The sequence below is a fragment of the Anabrus simplex genome, chromosome 1, assembly GCF_040414725.1.
Source record: "Anabrus simplex isolate iqAnaSimp1 chromosome 1, ASM4041472v1, whole genome shotgun sequence".
Lineage (NCBI taxonomy): Eukaryota > Metazoa > Arthropoda > Insecta > Orthoptera > Tettigoniidae > Anabrus > Anabrus simplex.
Genome location: NC_090265.1, coordinates 1,404,482,174 through 1,404,502,281, shown reverse-complemented (window position 1 = coordinate 1,404,502,281; position 20,108 = coordinate 1,404,482,174). Strand labels below are relative to the sequence as shown.

Genomic DNA, 20,108 nt, shown 5'->3' with positions numbered 1-20,108 from the left:
TCAGAATCTCACTGGAGCACATCAAGAGTTGCAACTTAGGACCTAGTCCCAGCACAGGTGTCCGCTTGACAGTCAACCAAGTCTTTTTGGAAATACTCCACTGGCTGAACCAAGAGTTCAGAGAATGCAGCAGTCTGATACGGTGTATTCCCACTTAGAAAATAAAATCCAATCAGATGCACTGAAATACCCTAACAAACACACACAAACACGACAAATAGAAATCAAAACTCAAAACTGAAACAAATCGCCTGCTTTTCCACACACAATGCTAACTCACTTATGCAGACTGATAACCGACATAATGGACCAACACAAAATTCTTATCATGGGACTGCAAGAAATAAGAAACACTGATGAAGGCACTACGGAATCTCAAGGCTTTACAAAGGTATACCACGGAAGAGAGTGATAAAAAATGTTCCACAGTTTGGAACAGGCTTTTTGGCCAAAGGAACTAGAAGAATACCAGAGAGGTTTCAGACCCTGGAGGAGCTGTCCTGACCAGATCATGAGTCTCAAGCTAATAATGGATTACAACAGGAGAAGAAACAGAGATATGGTGATAACATGTTGATAAAAAAAGAAAAAAAAAAAAATAGCATATGATTGCATCCAAAGGAATCTCTACTAAGACACCTTGGACTTCACCCCAAATTAATAAATATGATTAAACTGATCCTCACAAAAACCAAGTCAAAAGTGAAGTTCAGTAGTGATTTATCGGCACCATTTGAAATCAAAACAAGACTACCAGTGTGATGAACACTCACCTCTACTGTTCAACTGTGCTCTAGAAATAGTAATGAGGGAATTGTTTAAGAAATGTTCCTAATAATAAAAATGGCAGGAAAATCAAAACAAACTGCCTCGGTTTTACTGATGAATTGGCATTACTAGTAACTGATTTAGATGAAGCTAAAATACAGATATCAGAACTTCAAAACATTGCAACTAAAACTGACCTTAAAATATCATTTGAAAAGACAGAAGTTATGTTCCAGAAACCAACATCATTAAAAGAAATAAGCTTGAATGATAATAAAGTCAAAATTGTCACTCAATTCAAATACCTAGAAGTAATAACAAACAATGTAAAACAAGAAAAGAATCCTCAGAGAACAAACAAACTAGCTAAAGCACAAAAATTAACTTGAAAAACAAACAGTGCAAGCTATCCATACACACAAAACTGAAACACTACAAGACAGTTATAAAACCGGAAGCAACATACTGTATGCAGCAGAGATCCTCCTTCACCTGAACAACCTATGAAAGACCAACAGACTCCAGAAAATCAAAAGAAGAATTGGAAGAACCTGCATCAACAAAAAAATACAAGAAAGATGGTCAGTGGGGGGGGGGGGGGGGTTAATACTAAACTAAGTTGTGTACAAAGAGTTGGAACCCATTACTGACACTGTGCATAAGAGGAGAGTGGGATTTTCGGATACACAATGAGAATGTAGATTTTGAGACTTCTGAAACAACTGGTACCGGTATGGTATAATCTCAACTCAAAAAATACAACAGCAGCAAATGGATCAGAGAAATAGAGGAGGATCTGAAGGAAATTGGCCTTACACCAGAAGACACCACAGACAAGATAAAATTAAACAAAAAATCCAGGACACAAACATCCACTTCACATTCACAAGAAAGAAACAACACAAATATTTTCAACACCAGAAAAGGCACAAAGATTGGAACACATGAAAATGTACTGGAAGGACCGCAAGGCCCAAACAGTTCTTTCAAAGAGATTTGGATAATGGACTGACTAAAGTGATCCTATGCGGTCATAAAATTGAAAGACACCGAGCTCGATAGCTGCAGTCGCTTAAGTGCGGCCAGTATCCAGTATTCGGGAGACAGTAGGTTCAAACCCCACTGTCGGCAGCCCTGAAGATGGTTTCCGTGGTTTCCCGTTTTCACACCAGGCAAATGCTGGGGCTGTACCTTAATTAAGGCCACGGCCGCTTCCTTCCCACTCCCAGCCCTTCCTGTCCCATCGTCGCCGTAAGACCTATCTGTGTCGGTGCGATGCAAAAAAACAAAAAAAAAACTGAAAGAAGAAGAAAATGTATAAACAGAATTTAAACATAAATGATTGTTTTTACATGTCTAAACAATTTTCAACAAGTAAAAAAACCTGATTTGGTGGAATCTGATGATGTTCTTTCAAGAACAAAACATGTAATTTTTTGTTTAATAGTGTTTTTGAACAGGTATGTTAGAGTGTTATATGTGTTAAATTAGTGTTTGACAGACTGAAAAGCTTTAACATTAACTGAGTCAACACTGAAAAGTATGGCTTCCTTCTTAAAAAAAAACAAAAAAACAAAAAAAAAAAATACAATTTTGGACAATGCACTCATAAGAATCCTCACAGCCTAATAAATATTTACTGTCTGGTCTATTCATAGCATTTGTCATTAAAAATAACATGTTCTGCCCCATTTTGTAATTAGTTGTTTCAGGAACAAAAATATGTAAAACATGAATTGGTTGACCTTTTGTCTGAATGAAAATATAGGCATTATTTTTTAAAATACAAAAATAACCTGTATAAGCTGTGTTGGATATATACCAAATCAGTGCATAAATTCCACCCAATCTAACGTAAAAATAAATAGCTCACAAATAATCGTAATTGTTGCAGAGAAGAAGACATTTGAAAAACGTAAAACACCCGGACCAGAGTGACAAGTACAGACAAGAATCTGTTAACGATAGTGTTTTAGGCACCTACCTGTTTTTCTTCTTTATCTTTCACAAGGTCTTCAAGATCCCTATTGAGACGACCATTGGTTTCATTAGCTTGCTCCAATCTTTGTCTTACACGCATCAGCTCTTCATTAACTGCTTCCTTTTTGCGAGCCAGCACCGACAGCTGGTTGCTCAGGTCTCCTCTCTCCCGGGTCACTTGCCCCAATTCTAATTCCACCTAATCCAAGACACATTTTGTAGTTAAAAGAAGATGCAATATAACCATTACTTTCACTCTTACTTGAACGAAAACAACTACTATCTTGCTAGAACAGTACAGTTATGGGCACAAGTTTAATCCGTACATCACATATTTTATCTTACCAATTGGGGAAGCTGATTTAGTAATACAGTGACAGCTCCTTCAGGTATTAAAGGATGACACAGCACTGCAGCTCACTGGCTTTGTTTCAGTATCATGACAATAACTGATAATCAGGGTACATTGCTTGAGTCATCCTGTTAAATGTGATAAGCATGTGCAGAGCCATATTTAGACATGGGCCTTATGGGCCTGGGACTAGGGTGGCAAATTTATGGGGCAGCAAAAATAAAATGGTCTAACAGTTCAAAAATTGTTTTTAGAAGGTGCGCACTTTTGTAGTATTCAAAAGCAAAAGCTCCTGATGTGAATAACGGAATTCTCATTCCCCTTATTTGAAAGCGGCCAGTAATAATATCATATACAGCCACAATGTTGAAACAAGACCTCCTTGTTTTTACAAATGGGTATCAAGATGATAGACTTTGGACTGCAATTTAGTGAAGAGACAATCGTGCGGTGGCGGGTGAATCAAGAAAGCCGCTAATTTAATAGGCCTACTGTGAGTTCCGGAAAAGTCAGTGAAAGTGAGAGCCACTTTTTATTCATTTTTGTATGTACACAACATTGATGGCAGTTGAAAAATATTAAGCAGCGCAAAATATCGCACATTAGCAGAAGTAAAGAAGAGGAGGGAATGTGATCTGTTGTCTTGAACACCAAAATTAGGCTTTTTTTTTTTTGCAGGAACCAAACTATAACTCAAACTACTTCCTCTCATGCAATGTCAAAAATAAAAATGATGGTACCGGCACAGAAAACCTTGATGAGTGTACACTCACTTTTGGTTGTGTTTCCATTGGGTCTACTGTTGGAACTGGAAGTAAAGTAAACTCGTGTCCACATCCTGAGGTGGTGCAGCTCTTTTCAGGCATAACCCCAATAGAGGTGAGCTGCATGTACCATTTCAACAACATACCAGCCCTCCTGCCATTTTTAAATTTCTGGCAGTACCGAGAATTGAACCTGGGCCCTGAATATGGCAGTTAATAACACTATCCATTATGCTACAGAGGTGGACAGAACTAGAAGTGAAAATCATGGAGACGATCTAGTACCAAATGATTTTAAAACCGAACGATGACTCTTGCTTAAGGTTATGAATGATGTTACGAGGGACTACTTTGCTAAAAGTGGAGTGAAACAGAATAATGACAATTTCTGTAATTCTATGCAGATGTATCCTGCAGCCAAGGATCTGTTTCTTGTGCTCCTTGTAAACTTTTTTTTGGAGGGCATCCTAATTTACAACAACTGGCTTCAATAATTGGAAACAAGGAAATCAGCAGGTGATGGAACATGGAAATTTCCACTCTCATCAAGATTATGTGATAATGTTTAATAAACAGGGTCGTGAATTGAGTAGAATTGACTGCACTCTCAGTTAGAAGAAGAAGAAGAAGTTAAATATTGGACTTTTGTACTTCAAAGAATAGTTTCTGTAGTCAAGAAACTTGTTTTCTCATAGATTAGCATTCTGGGGTGAAGATGAAGTAATTCAGCCCTGTTGGGAATGGAAGTTTTCTCACATGTCTAGAACTTATAATTGAATTTGATCCATTCTTGAAAGGTCACATAGCCCAGTCCGGAAATCCTGGTGAAGGGAAGAATTGCTATTTATCATTTGGGATCTTCGAGGAACTCATTCAGATTATGACAAAATCTTTAATCATTGAAATAGTAAGGAAAGTGAAGAAATCAAAATATTATTGTGGATTTCATATCTGACATCAAATGCAATGACCAACTGAGCTTTGTTTTCAGATGTGTGAATAAAGACGGGTCTCTTGAAGAATGCTTCTTGGAGTTCACAAAAAATCTCGGACATGTTGAAGAAAGAGCTGGCTAATGCTGTAATTACCTTCCTCACATTCCACGGTCAGGATGTAAGCAAATGTAGGGTCCAAAACCTATGACAATGCTGCAAATGTGTTTGGCATATATCCTGACCTGCAAGCATGAATCAAAAGAGGCCAATTTATGATGATTAGTATTTTTCATACCTACTCCATTAATTTAGTGGGATGAAGTGCTGGAACTTGTTGCAGATTTGGCTATACTCTTTATTGAATTACTGCAAAAACTGAGTAATTGTTGGAATGTTCAGAGTCCTTTTTTGCATCAGGAAAACATTCCCTTAAAAAACTTTCTGTAACAAGATGGTCTGATTGAGAAGCTGCATGTAGGAGTTTTAACAGTAATTTTATATAAACTTTATTGCGCACAAGTTGTGCAATATTAGAATACGTTAATCAATACAGAGGTCTATGATTGATTTCACATGATTTTTACACGACAGTACGTGATATCGGTCAAAATGTTTACTACAGAGTTCACATATGCACATCAAGTCCGGGTCGTGGTATGTCTTCGACCTACAGATTATGTGATGGTAGCCATGGACTGCCATGGAATTTACAAAATGTCTCAGCTCCTGGTTTGTGCCTGTCCATGCTCTGTTCATCATGGCCTCTGAAGAGTAGAACTCTGGCCATATCTCCTTCTTTTTCTTCTCCCTCTCTAACTGCAGTTTCTTCCAGTTGTCTCTACAGGGTAGATTGAATTTCCATCCCAAGTCCTCTATTAGAAATGTTTCTTTCACGAGTTCGTACGCTAGTCTTGACCTGGTGTACTTTGAAATTCCGAGGGCTGCTTTCAAGAATCTGGCTTTCACTTTTTCCATTCGTATTAGGTCTTTATAGCTTAACTTTTCCCATGTTATCTCTATTCCGTATGTTAGAATAGGAACGATTTTGGCTTCAAAGAGGGCTAAAGCTGTATCCAGGGAAAGTTTGCTTAATGATATGATGTTGCAGATGGCTTTGGTTGCAGCAGCTGCTCATTGTGTTGTGTGAATTCTGAATGAGTGTGCTGTTGTCTGGACCGTTACGGCCAGATATTTGAAGCTGTTTGTACTTTATAGAGCTTCATGTTTGAGGTAAATTTTGTCTCTTGCGGATAGGCGTCCTCCTTTCCTGAAGACCATGTGTACAGTCTTTTCTGCGTTTATTTGCAGTCCGTTGTATTCAGCCCATGTTCCTAGAGCATTTATTCCTTTCTGGAGTTCGTTAGTATCGTGAGAACCCATCACTATGTCATCTGCGTATATATAAATCTTGAGGGACGGAGCAGTTCTTATTGCTTGGACCATGTCATGTGTGGCTACGTTGAACAGAAGGGGACTAAGGGGGTCTCCTTGTAAAACTCCGTTTGTCTGTATAATTTTTTGCGAGGTTGTTACGTTGTCTGAAATTATGATGGTGTTTTTACTCAGGATGTTGTATCAAGACGCTTAGTTCCTTGTTTTGTTCCACCATCTGTTCTAGTTTGGCGCATGTTAAGGTCCTGTTGAGATTGTCGAACGCTTTTGTAAAATTGATGAATACTTCGTGGAATTTTCCTTTTGGGAATCTTATTTCCTCCTCAATGTCGTCTATGAGGTTTTTGACTGCACGTAGGGTGCTTCGGCTTTTCCTGAATCCAAACTGTTCCTCTGGGATCTTGTTGTCGATTTCTTCTGTTAGTCTTATCTTCACTAGATTCGTCAGAATTTTGAGAAAGTTGTTCTCTATTGCGATTCCCCGGTATGAGTTTGGGTCAAGTGGCTCTCCTTTTCCTTTGTATAGCATTCTAATTTTCGAGGTTTTCCAGCTCACCGGGATTTGTCCTGTATACAGACATAAGTTCATCATGTTCGTGATTGCTGGGATTAAAACTTCCGAGGCTGCTTTGATGTGCTTGTTAAATATCCCATCCGGGCCTGCTGCCTTCTTGTTTTCAATGTTGATATAGTGTTTCTAATTTCCTCTGTTGTGGATCTTCTGATGTCATCGTATTGTCTTGTTATTTCATGAGCTTCGTTGAGCCTTTGTTGGCATCTCTATTTTCCCCATTGTCTGTGACTGTCATGGCTTTAGAGCAATGTAGGGGTTTTCTTTTGCTTCTTCCACCATTCTTCTAGCCTCGAGTTCTGTGAAACCGTCTTGTTTCTTCTTTAGAAGGTTTTTATATTCTTTTCTGAGTCTGCTATATGTTATCAGGTCGTCCTGATTTTGAGTGTGTTTGGCCATGTGAAGGGCTGATATGACTCTCTTTCTCTCTGTGTAGCATTGTTGATCGAACCATTTCTTTGCCTTTCTCTCGTTTATTGTGGAGGTTGCGACTTTGATTATGTCTTCTAGCGCTGTTGCAGCAACATCTAGGTCCTTTTCCTGAATCTTGTTTTCAAAGATGGTAAGCTTGTCTCCATTTTCGCATATTTTATTCTCGTTTATCTTTTTGGAGATTCTTTTTGTATGGTTTGTTTCCTGTCGTGTGCCTGTAGACTCTTTCAATTTGAAAGTAGTTGTCACTGGACAATGTTTCTTTATTGGTGTCACCGCGCCGGAATATAACACCTTATGGTCCGTTACTTCTAGATCGTTGCCTTTGTATATATCTATGGTACTGCTACCATTATGCGCGAAGTATGTGTTGTCTTCTCTCTTACTAACCAGTGTAAATCCCTCTTCAGCCATCATCTGTAGTAATTTTGAAGCCCTGATTAAAGCTCTAAAATATAAAGAAGATGAAAATGGAATGTTAGTCAGTACAGAAGCAGCAAAAGGAATGTTGAAAATCTGAATTCTCCTGAAATTATTTTTATGGCTGTAGTGTGGAGAGCTATCCTGGAAAGTATCAATGCTGTCAGTGCAAAATTACAGTCCAAGGAAATGAATGTTAGTACAGTGGTGAATTTGTACAACTCTCTAGTTCTTATCCTGAATGAAATGAAATGATCATTTAATATGTATGGAAGTGTTGGTGAGAAGAATATTCAAAATATTTAACAAGTGGTAGAAAGAGAGAAAAGTAAGCCCAAACAAATTAAGAAGACTGAATCTGAACAAGGAAATGAAAATGATAACGATCTAAATTGTATCTTACAGAGGAGTTATTTGGAGATGCTATATCGGAAACACTTACAAAGATAAAAACACAAATTACTGTATACAATGAAATTTTAGAATGATTCTCGTTCTTATCAAACTTCACAGAAATTCACAAATTAGTTTCCAAACTGCAACAGACTTACCCATTACCTATCAAAGAATCATTTGAAAGAGAATGTATCTATCTGAAATCATTTGTCTTAGAAGAAGGAAATAATAACCTGCCATTGCCACTTCTAAACAAGCTTCTGATAGCAAAAAAACCTCCAGAACTTATATCTGGAAGTGAATGTGGTTTTGAAGATATACCTATCTACTATTGCTACTATCTGCTCAGCTGTTAGGTCCTTCTCAGCACTTGTGAGGGTTAAAAATTATTTACGTTCATCTCAAACACAAAAATGCTTGCAATGGTTGACCTTGAAAGTGATTTAACTGTAAAGTTAGAATATGAAGATGCTACTGCCACCAGGTGAGTGACTATTGGAACTACACATCTGCTGTCATGAGTAGTATTAAGTCTGACCACATAGGTATGTGAGTGTTGTTTGTGAGTCATGAAATGGCATTGAAAATCAACTATTATAGGGAAGGGCATGTCATGGCCCTTTATCATACTTGTTTTTCATACACACGCAGAGTGAAACATATCTGGCATGGTCAAAATAGAAGACAGTCATCACAACGAATGGACGATATGACCATCTCACTCGTAGTGGCCATAATAAGTCAATTACATATAGTGACAATGATGCCAAGGGGCGCATCAACTTTGTTTGTCGCTGCTGGGACAGTTTCCCACATGGGTTTATGGTTGTCGCAGGATTCAGTTATTTGGGTATGTTGATGATACATACAGTTGAAAAAATGTGAAAGTGAATGTAAGATACTTACAGGAATCCATTACGACACCTATCTTTTAGACAGACATCCCACAACTGTATGGAATGGACTCAGAAACCAGGTGTGGACCCATACTATGGACAAGGCCTTAGGGATAACAGCGTAATATTTTTTTAGAGTTCTTATCGACAAAAAAAGATTGCGACCTCGATGTTGGATTAAGGAATATGATTAGGTGTAGAAAAGTCTGTTCAACTTTTAAATCCTTACATACTGTCAGAACATCTTTGAGTTTTTATCAGGAAAAAAGAAGAGCAGGAAATAGGAATTCATGTAATATCATTTCATAATGTTCCTGCAAAGAGCCTGATGCCTGTTCAAGGATTTCTGTACATCTGGCCTGTTGAAAAGACATGTCCAACATCACCATTTGTGCATCCCGGGTGGTCTATGGAAAGCTTGCAAGAAGAAATGGGACAGATTTCCCATGCCTGTACTCCGACGGAGTTTGCTTCAATGGGAACTTCGATGTTCGGCGATAATCCACAGTGATACCATGGTGGCGGAGAGCTATCTTGTGAGGTGAGTACTCTTGAAAATTGGTTAGATATAAACTGAAAAACCTTCTGTACAAACTGAGACTTTCAACTCGAAAGAACCACAAGGCCAAAGCTACCTTCCTGACTAAGGACTTCTTGGTAGGACATGAGGATATTGTGTATGAATTCAAAGCATGAGAAACAGGTTGTATGACACAAAACTTTATACTCAACAGCCATGACAATGCCCAGATTTATATTTCAAAAATGATATCATGGAGTAGCGGACAATGGAAGCCACAGAAGGATTGACATCATTGACTTCAAGAATAAGAAGAGAGGTTACATCATAGAACCCACTGTCCGCTTTGAAAGCCGTAAGTTGAAGCCCTCAGATGTCAACATTGAGAAGAGGAATATTTACCTACCAACAATTCCTTACTACAAGGAGAAATACCAGCTAGAGGAAATCGACATAGTGGGTCTGATAATTGGAGCGAGGGGAACAATTCCCAATTTTGCCACCAATTTTTGGAAACAGATGTCTCTACCAGTTACAAAATTAGAGGAAATTGCCATCATAGCTAAGGAGTTCATTGATAATTCTAAGAAATCATTGTTACAATTAGGTTACCATCAACACTTCTCACGTATATCTATTTCTCTCTTCTAAAAAGGAATGTAAAAGTATACTTTGTCGCAAGGCAGCCTCTGCATAAGACGAACAAGCACATCATCAAGCAGGATGGATTATTCAGCATTGTCTCAATGATTACCGATGAATGACAGTTGTTTTGTTCCTATAAATCACTGGTTGCAGAAACTTTGCAAATGCTGAACCTCTCAAGACAGTGTACAGCTAGCACAGCAAGGGTAGAAAGTGAGCGATGTTCTGAGGTGGCATTATATTTCCCTAGTTATTCACAGCATTATCAAGGCTCCTAAATACTGATGCAACATCCTCCAACCTAGTGTAGAACTGTATCGGTGACAACTTGGGGATGAATGCATTTTCACATCCATCATATAGACAACATTTAATGTCTTCATTCACAGTGTTGATATTGTCCAACTGGAGCAGCCTCCTTGCTGTCTGGAAATGAAATGTAATGAACATGCACAGAACCAATTTAAGCAAACTGTCTTTATAGAGAGGGTGATTCAAAAGGTTTCACAGAAACTGAAGTAGCCCACAGAGGGGTCGATATACAATAACTTTCCAATAGGAATGTATAGTCTAGGACGAGACCCTGCACCAGGGCAAGCCTGGAACTATCAATAACGACTTAATGGACAAATTAATTTATTAATTTCCAAAATACCTGACATTCCTAAACAGTTCAGAAATTCAGTACATAACTGACATATTTGGTGCACTGTCATAACTCTGTCCTTTGCAATTACCGATGTCCAATCTAAGTCCCTGAAGAAAGTGGATAACTGCATCTGCCACATCCTGGTCCCTATGTCTCTACTGCACTTGCATGCTCACTATTTCATTCTATTCTAACTAGTATCATCATAAGACAAATACACAGAAATAATACCATTTCCAAACATCTCTTTTTTAATTATATTATTTTAAAAGCTTTATAAGATGAGGTCTAATGTTCTATTCAATACATATAAAAATATAGATCTTTGACAGAAAAAGATTCTGAATCTATGATCCAACAAAGGAAGGATAGTGCTCTAAAAGACTCTACATTCAAGTTTTATACTGTGGCAAGTATTCTACGTAAATTTAATTAAACCAAAAAAGAAATACAAAAGAGTGAAATATTAATTATGAACCTACTTTCTCTTTCTCGATCTCCAGAAATTTAATTTTTTCCTGGAGGGAGACTTTGTCTGACTCCAGGTCCAGGCGAGTCTGCTCAGCCTGGAGCAATTCTTTCCTAAGGGAGCCTAAGTCATTCTGCTGATCTGCGCTCTGGCTCTGAAGGGCAGTCTTTTCTTCTTCTAACTGGAAATGACAGAATCTTGTCCTTCTGTTTACATATTACAACAATATTCACTTTATAACTAGTAATGACATACAGAAAATGATTATACAACAATAATCCATCTATTCCAAAAAACAAAACACAAAGTAATTACAATAACAAAACCTCATTTTTTAATTGAATAGGTCTTTAGACTGCAGTAATCTCAACACTAATCATACTTGAATTTCACAAGAAAAGTTGTAATTGTTCTTCAGTAAAGACTTCAACAGACAGTCAAATATAACACATAGAGCAAAAAAGAAGGAGACTAAGTAATTACATCCAAGATCGATAAAAAGAATGAAATAGGAGTTAGTATGAAGATATAGCAGAATCTCAATATCTTTAAGAGCTAAATTTTATCTTGGCTGGTCAATTTAACTGCAAGTATACTCAACAATGATAGGTGATGGTAAGGGATGTAAGTGATTTTGGTCATCAAGTATTTATTTGCACTGGAAGCTACAGTTAGATATATGTATATTATTAAAGCTAACTAATTTACCATTATTGGGATTATAATATCAATTTTTGAAGAAAAAACAGGCATATTTGTTATTCCTGTACACACAGCATATTCCCCAAAGGGAAAGAATCATCTTGTAACATATAAAGTAAAGAGAAGTTATCCTTCCCAACAATAAATATCTGTCAGTATCTTTGGAGATGTTTACCAAATACGTACAAGACACTAAAAAAGTTGCTCCCACATGGAAAGAATCCTTAAAATTCTGTGCTTCTTCTATTTAGGACTGTCTCCCTACCAAGGTTGGTGATCCAGTTGATTATGTTTACTTGTGAAAAGCAGTTCGAAGATTTCAACAGAGGTTCGTCTATACCAGTGGTACCAGTCTTTAAGCCAGAAATTTCTCTGTCTCCCCGCAGATCTTCGTCATTTAATTTTCCCCTCAATGATGAGTTGGTGAAGTTCATATAGTTCATTTCTCATGATGTACCCAATGTACCTGAGCTTTCACTTGTTGATGGATGTTAGAAGCTGTTTTTTCTTATTTAACAAGTTGAGGACTTCCTCATTGGTCTACCTTTCTACCTAGGATATTCAGAACATTCTTCTGTACATTTTGAAAGCTTCAATCTGCCTCTCCAGCAAACGGCTGAGTGTCCATCCTTTGAAACCACACAGAAGGACAGGGAAAACATAACAGCGCAATCCTGACTTGGAGATGAAGGTTGAGATCTCTGTGCACTTGTGTTTAAATACTGCATTTGAAGTCAGCAAGATTAATTAATTGAACTTTGCATACACTTTTAGTCACAGAAGGAGAAAGAATATCTGATAATCATTTCCACCAAGGGGTGCATTTTATATGGCTGGGAAAGTCAAGTAACTGTGCCATTTCTTAGTATGGACCATTTCAGACTGATATTACTGAAGAAAGTTAAGCTAATTGTATACAATATATTATGCATTCTTGATTGTTATATAGTGCCCAAAACTGTAATGTATTGTTCAGATCACCGAAAGTACATGGTAACACTTCAGAAGGTCTGCAACCAAGTAGCCAATGGCATGCACTAAACAAGTAAGACAAATCTGATTCAAGCTAACTTTGTATGTGCATACATTTCAACGTTGTGAAGTTTTATCAAAATATTAAAATACACCAATAACTACGCTAATTATGAGTGGATTTCATCTTCATTAATAAACCCCATTAATTTATTCCTCCTTCCTTTTCATCATCATGTAATTCTTCTTTTTATGGATCATATTCTTACTGTTCTTCACCTCTATATTGCAAGCATTATTTTGGTATCTAATATTCCTTCTCTTAACTAATTTAATCTTAGCATTGCTACTATTTATAATATTCTAGTAATATTTTTATGTATGATATGTACGATATGATAATTTCAGTATCACTAGATTAGACATCACCTTTAAGCTGTCAAGTCTTTACGGTCTTACACTGTGGTTAACATGTCTGGGTCCTGATAGCAGAAATTACCCCATTAGAATGTTGGCTGGCAGGGTAGGAGAGGTGGGGGCACACAATTTTGAATCATTAGATAGTGCATCAAAAGTTTGCATTCAATTTCAAACCTCTCAGCAGCATTCGTATGGAGTGAGGGCATTTGATGCTGTTGATTCATCCATTGGATGGTGACGTAAAGCCTTGAGCAGACTCCTTGGTGTTATTCTACAGGAGTAGGCTATATGCTATTTGTGAAAGAAGGAATGAAAAAGAAAGAAAGAAAGAAAGAAAGAAAGAAAGAAAGAAAGAAATAAATAAATAAATAAATAAATAAATAAATAAATAAATGTACTGTGAATTACTTGATACAATTGCTGGACATACAGTATAACCAATCGTTTTTCCGAACTGAATAAGTTGAAATTTCTTGCTCTTTTGGATTCTGACTTACTTGAAACATATAGACTCTTTTCCTGCTCAGCCATTCAAGTCCCTGGTTAAATTATATGGTAACTACTTCAACATCCTGGTACTCAAAACTAAGTTGTCGGCCATCTATGCATCAAGAGAAATTAAGGAGTCATGCATACTAGACGTTTATAAATATTTAACATGTTCAGGATTAAATGTGGCGTTACATGAAGTAACCAAACTTTGTTCCTTCATTTTGACTATTCCTGCTACTAGTGCCACTGTCGAACGATCTTTCGCGGCAATGAAGTGGATAAAATCTTATTTAAAAAACACAAAAACACAATAAAGATGATAAAAATTGCCTTCAATTTCAATCGAGAAGAACCTTCTGAAGAGCTGTAAGAATAATCCGGGGTTCCATGATTCAGTTATAGGCATTTTAGCTGCCACAATTGCTGGATGGAGCTGTGTTACAAGATGAAATATCTGCAGATGTACTGGGTGAGGATTGATTTGTGTAAGTTTAAAAATGCATGCGTCTAGTTAAGCTTTAATACCCATAAAATGTTTCTACAAACTAGTATGCTAACACGCTGATAAGGGTCACGCGCCAACACTGGCTCTAATTCTACTTAGAATTAAGAGTATTCACAATTAAAAAAGGAATCATATAAGATACTTTTTGAGATGTCAAGCAATTTGAAAATGTACTGTAGGATTTAAATTACAGTTTGCTCCAGTGAGTTGACAACCACTTGCCAAAAGGTATGTGTTAACTTTTACACACTGAAGCAAAGAAAAAGTCACTATAAGTTATTTATAAACATTTAAAATATGATTGTGATAATGTGTTTCATCCATACCCATTTTAGTAACATATGGCAATATCAAGAATTTTACAACATATAGGGTGGCGTGCACCATCTTGGAGTAAATTACTACGGAAGTAGCGTTTACTAAAGAAGTCCATACTACAGAAGTAAATTACTATGGGAGTTATTTACTCCGGAAGTAACGTCGGAGAGTTGAAGTACAATTTACTCTTTTAGTTACTACTACAGAAGTAGCGTTCGTTACTCGCGGAGTAGTGCTGTGTTCGTGTATCTTCTTTAAAGAAATCCAAATAGATAAGGTTATGTGCGTTAGGAAATGGGGGAAAACGTAAGCGAAAAAGATAAATGCTTGTTAATAGAGATAATGACGATCTATGCAAAGGATATAAGGTGTAAGAAACACAACATAAAGATGCTGGATAAGAAAGGAAATTCATGGAAAGTCGTGACGAAAGAATTCAATGCTTCGAGTGACGGAAAACGCCGTGAAAAGCAAGTTAAGATTCTGTAGAAGGACTTAAAAGCAAAGCAGAAAGTCATGGACACGCGGGAAAAATTAAAACTGATGGCGGTTTCTTCATACAGATGGCCTACATCCACAGCGAAATTTTCCCATTTTCACACCAGGCAAATGCTGGGTCTGTAGGCCCTACCTTAAGGCCACGGTCGCTTCCCAATCCCTAGGCCTTTCCTGCCCTGTCGTTGCCATAAGACCTATCTGTGCTGGTGCGACATTAAAAAAAAAAAAAAAAAAAAAAAAACTCTTCCGATTTCTGAAAAGTTCACCGTTGTCACCGAGAGGGCAATAAATGGGAATATGCGCGCAGTCACAGTCAATTGCACCCACGACGTGTGGAAACCTGCCAACGTGAACAATAACCTTTTATTTTCCGAACGATCATCATCATTTGCAGGCGTACCTCCCTCTTAGCCTCAACTACTGCTTTAACTACGCGATGAAAGATACGGCTAGCAGTTGTGCGGTAAACGTTAATTAGATCACCGGCAACTGTACCGTACTGAAATGTTCCGGTACGAAACACTCGTAGGGCACACAGCAACTGTAATTTTAGAGATACAACAAAATTAAGACAAGAATTCAGCTGTAAGTGATCTCCAAGTAGATTTAGAAGGAAAGTAAAGGATTCCTTCCTAAGACCAAAAACGTTCCTGAAACATTACACGGCTATCGCCTTTCACGCACTGTAGGCCTACGCCCCATTCACAATGCAAACGTAACGTAACGTAACGTAAACTTAAAATTAACGTTAACTTAGAAGTTAGCGGCCATCTTATCTAATGGATCCATTCACAATGCGCCGACGTAAACTTAACTGCGAGTCCGTAAAATTAAGGGATTGCAAACTCCAAGCTCTTGCGGTTAATTTTACGTTAACTTTAAGAAACAGCCAATCAGAGCAGAGGTAAACATTGTGTGTTGTGCACGATATAATGACTTCTTTCGGCGAAACACTTGTAATTCTCTTTCAAAATAGTCTTTGTGTATAGGCTATGTATGATAGAAGGAAAAAGAATTACAAATACGCTGTACCGAAAAATAATAGGTGGAAATTAATATCCTGTAGTAATGAAATCTGACAATAAATGGCGGGGGACAAGCTCGCAGTGCTGGCAAACGGATGAGAGACAATTCCTGTCATAAATAAAACAGTGTCCCTGTATATTTCTTAACATTATGACGGACTACTAGTTTACGAAAATGATATCAACCAAACAAATAGATCCAAACATCTTATCGGGGTGTGATAGATAGGGTCATAGATGTCTGTAAAGGATACCTTACATTTCTTTTTATTACAAAAGGGGAAGCAAATCGTAAGAAAGGCAAACAGTTCAAGTTTCATCCGCATGTCCAAAACGAACTGATGAGGGTTATTTCTTACAGTAGATTACCGAAATCGCCCTGAGATAACCTTCTTTGATTCAAGGGATGAACCCATTTTCTGCACCGTTGTTTAGATCGCTTTTTCAGGTACCGTAAGCCTACACAGCTCCCAGGAGCAAAGCAATAAATGTTTGAAGTAATAGGAATTCCGCTACCACGTTGTTTGATTCCATCGAGGTATTGAAATATAAAACTGCGAGATAGCCCAAAACCTGACTTCCGTACTAAATAACATGGCAGTGTTTTGATTGGCTGCTGTGTACTCTTTACGTTAGTGTTACGTTCCTCCATTGTGAATACCACAAATTTTACGTTAATTTTACGGTTACGTTACGTCGTTAAGTTTACGGTTACATTTGCATTGTGAATGGGGCCTTACATTTCCCATCGTTTACTGCGTCGAGATCATCAATATAATCAAATACAGTAGAGACAATACACGACACTTAGGATTTCGCTTTGCTAAAATGGGAGACAATTCGACGGTGGCGCTCCTAGTGACTTGACCTGAACAAATCACGCTAAATTCAAATATCAATGGAAATGTATATACGGAAATGGATAAATAAATTACGTCTAGAAAGACAGTGGTATTTGAGATATTAACTTCGAAGTTGCTAAAGCAATTCTGGATAAATGAATGAAGACTTATTTAAAAGGTTATTATTCAAAGACTGAAATTAGACATATAAACAAGGTGTGAAATGGACTGCTGTGAAATGGCTTGATCCTTCATTTATGCATTACTTTTTTAGCTTTAGCATACCTGCCTGAAATCTTACGGTTGGATTTGTCTTTTTTCCTCATTTAAAAACAATGTATCATCACATTAAGACATTTGTCAATAAAAATATCGGCACATTCCTTACACATATGATGCAATGAATTAACATTTAATAGCTGGACAATTTTCCTCTTAACATGAAGCCTACTAACAAAAAGAAAATCTATAAAATCCCGGCTTTAATCTGAGAAGAGGGATAAAAGAAAGAAAAGTTTGAAAATGTTGTCGATAGTGATGCTTTGAGGAATATCTACGTACAATTAGAGTAAAAATGTAACATACCCTTGGCTGTATAGTCGAGGATTTTTAAAGTCGCTGGCCTGGAAATGATCTGAACAGATCTTATAATTCTTATACAAGCGTAACGTCCCTTCTTTCTTGTACACTTTATCCAAATCGCTTCTGTGACATTTCAAAACCCACAGATCACACCTACAACAACACATCGGTATTGAAGGTTAACTGCTGCACTATACAATAAAATATGCGTATTATATTTTAAGCCCGTTAAAACATGGGTCACCGGGCGAGTTGGCCGTGCGCATAGAGGCGCGCGGCTGTGAGCTTGCATCCGGGAGATAGTAGGTTCGAATCCCACTATCGGCAGCCCTGAAGATGGTTTTCCGTGGTTTCCCATTTTCACACCAGGCAAATGCTGGGGCTGTACCTTAATTAAGGCCACGGCCGCTTCCTTCCAACTCCTAGGCCTTTCCTATCCCATCGTCGCCATAAGACCTATCTGTGTCGGTGCGACGTAAAGCCCCTAGCAAAAAAAAAAAAAAAAAAAAAAACATGGGTCGAGCAGGTCAGAAGATTATGAAGTACTATAAAAATCTCTGTCACTGGAAGAATATATATGCAAAAACAATATTACTTACATGTTCTTGTCACAAGGGAACCTGAAGAACGAGCGCGCATTTTTCTCTACTTCGTAATTACTGCCGCCAAACACAGCACATACCTTTCCCCTCATGTCAAGAGGAGATATCAAGGAATGACACACGCTACTATTTAATTATGTCAACTCACTGAAAACGCATAAATAACACCAAAAACTTCACACAAAAATACACGTGCTCTTATGACAGAATCAGTACCGTTCAGGTCTATCCGCTAGAGTGAGCTCCAATAGCTGTCCCTCGATATCTCGCTCAGTGTCGTGTATTGTCTCTACTGTATTTGATATAATCTAAGTAATCCATAAACACGTTTGAAACGTCTTTCCTCTCATATATGGCACGATATTATCATTAGTCAACAAGTCTAAACTTAGCTTACTCCATGCACGACGTGAGAGTAAATTCTAACCTATATTCGTACGTTATTTACTTCTTTAGTAATATACTACAAGATGGTACTCTTCAACATTTTACTCTTGTAGTAATTTAGTCCAGGAGTATCTGAGAGGACTAAAATACTTCGGAAGTAATTTACTCTCGTATGGAAGTCGCCGAATGCTGACTTCAAGAGTACTTTACTACGGAATTAGAACTTACTCTTGGTTGGTGCACGCCACCCATATATATATATATATATGGATTGATGATACTGTAAATCAGGTGAAGCAAGATGATCTGAATAATGCAATCAATACAAGGTGGTGTTGATATTCCCATTGTATTGCCTATTCCACTGTGTAAGGGTACCTTCTTGTGGTCAGAGGATGAGCAGAATTACAAAGGCAGTGTAGTGTCAACAGTTAATTTACATTGGACCCTTACTTCCTGTATAGGATTAAGATTGAAATAATCTATAAATTAATAATATGCATTTACATTCTTCTCCAGAGTGTTTCCCCACGATTTACACTTTCCCCCATTAACACCAGTATTCCTTGGGTCACTTGAAAAGTGTAAAAGAGGGGTATTACTGTAATATGAAAAAATTGTCCTTTGCAAAACAACCTTTTCAAAATGATGAAGATTAGCGACATGCTATTGCACTTTTAAACATAGGAATTTCATTTTGTCCGTATTGAACTGAGAAAGGATGTTAGGAAAAACTTAAAACGGTCCACCTTTTCAATACAAAAATGTTATATTTATTTATAACATGTATTTGCACTTGGAACTAGTTTCGACGCTGTGTTTGCGTCATCATCAGCCAAAATGTGGGAAATAGGCAAGATTTAGGCATTTATATTACACAAGGCGTTACATTAAACAATACACATCTTATAAGGAGATAAAAACAGGGACGAATATAGAAACAAATGAATCGTTGAGAAAACAAAAATTATACATATTAAAAATAACCTTAACCACATATCTTGCAGTGCGAAAGTGTTCTTCTTGAATGATTCCTGAATATAAAAAAACACACGCGCACACATTTCTGGAGAGCCAGCAGGCAGGACAAAGTAAAGTGAAACCTTAAGAGTTCTTCTGAGAAGAGTTCCTCATTTTTTCTGTTCCGACTAACTAATGAAGTCTCCCTTGAGTTCCTGATAAACATACATAACAGGAAATTCTCCTTCACTCTCAACAATAGCTCTAAAGACCAACGGTAAAATTTTTATTTTAAATATTGTGCAGAGACATGAAAGCATGATTTTCAACATGATATAACTCCTTCATATAACCCAGTTTTTTAATACAAGGTGTTGCATTAAATAATACACATCTTACGAGGAGATGAAAACAGGGACGAATGTAGAAACACATGCATCGTTGAGAAGGCAAGTTATACATATTAAAAATAAGCTTAACCACATAACTTGCAGTGCGAAAATATTTGCCTTGAATGATTCCTGAATACAAAACGCGTGCGCACACACTTCTAAAGAGCCAGCAGGCGGGAAAAAGTAAGGTGAAACCTTAAGAGTTCTTCTGAGAAGAGATCA

At 37.4% G+C, this 20,108-nt stretch overlaps 1 protein-coding gene across 1 annotated transcript in view; it reads right to left on the bottom strand.

The window, feature by feature from the left end:
- Positions 1-20,108, bottom strand: part of Root (ciliary rootlet coiled-coil, rootletin) — a 461,920-nt gene that overhangs the window by 242,188 nt on the left and 199,624 nt on the right. The window contains exons 14-15 of the mRNA XM_067137854.2: positions 11,203-11,370; positions 2,753-2,947 (exon numbers count right to left, since the gene is read on the bottom strand). Coding sequence (XP_066993955.2) covers positions 2,753-2,947; positions 11,203-11,370 — 363 coding nt within the window. The remainder of the gene's footprint in view (positions 1-2,752; positions 2,948-11,202; positions 11,371-20,108) is intronic.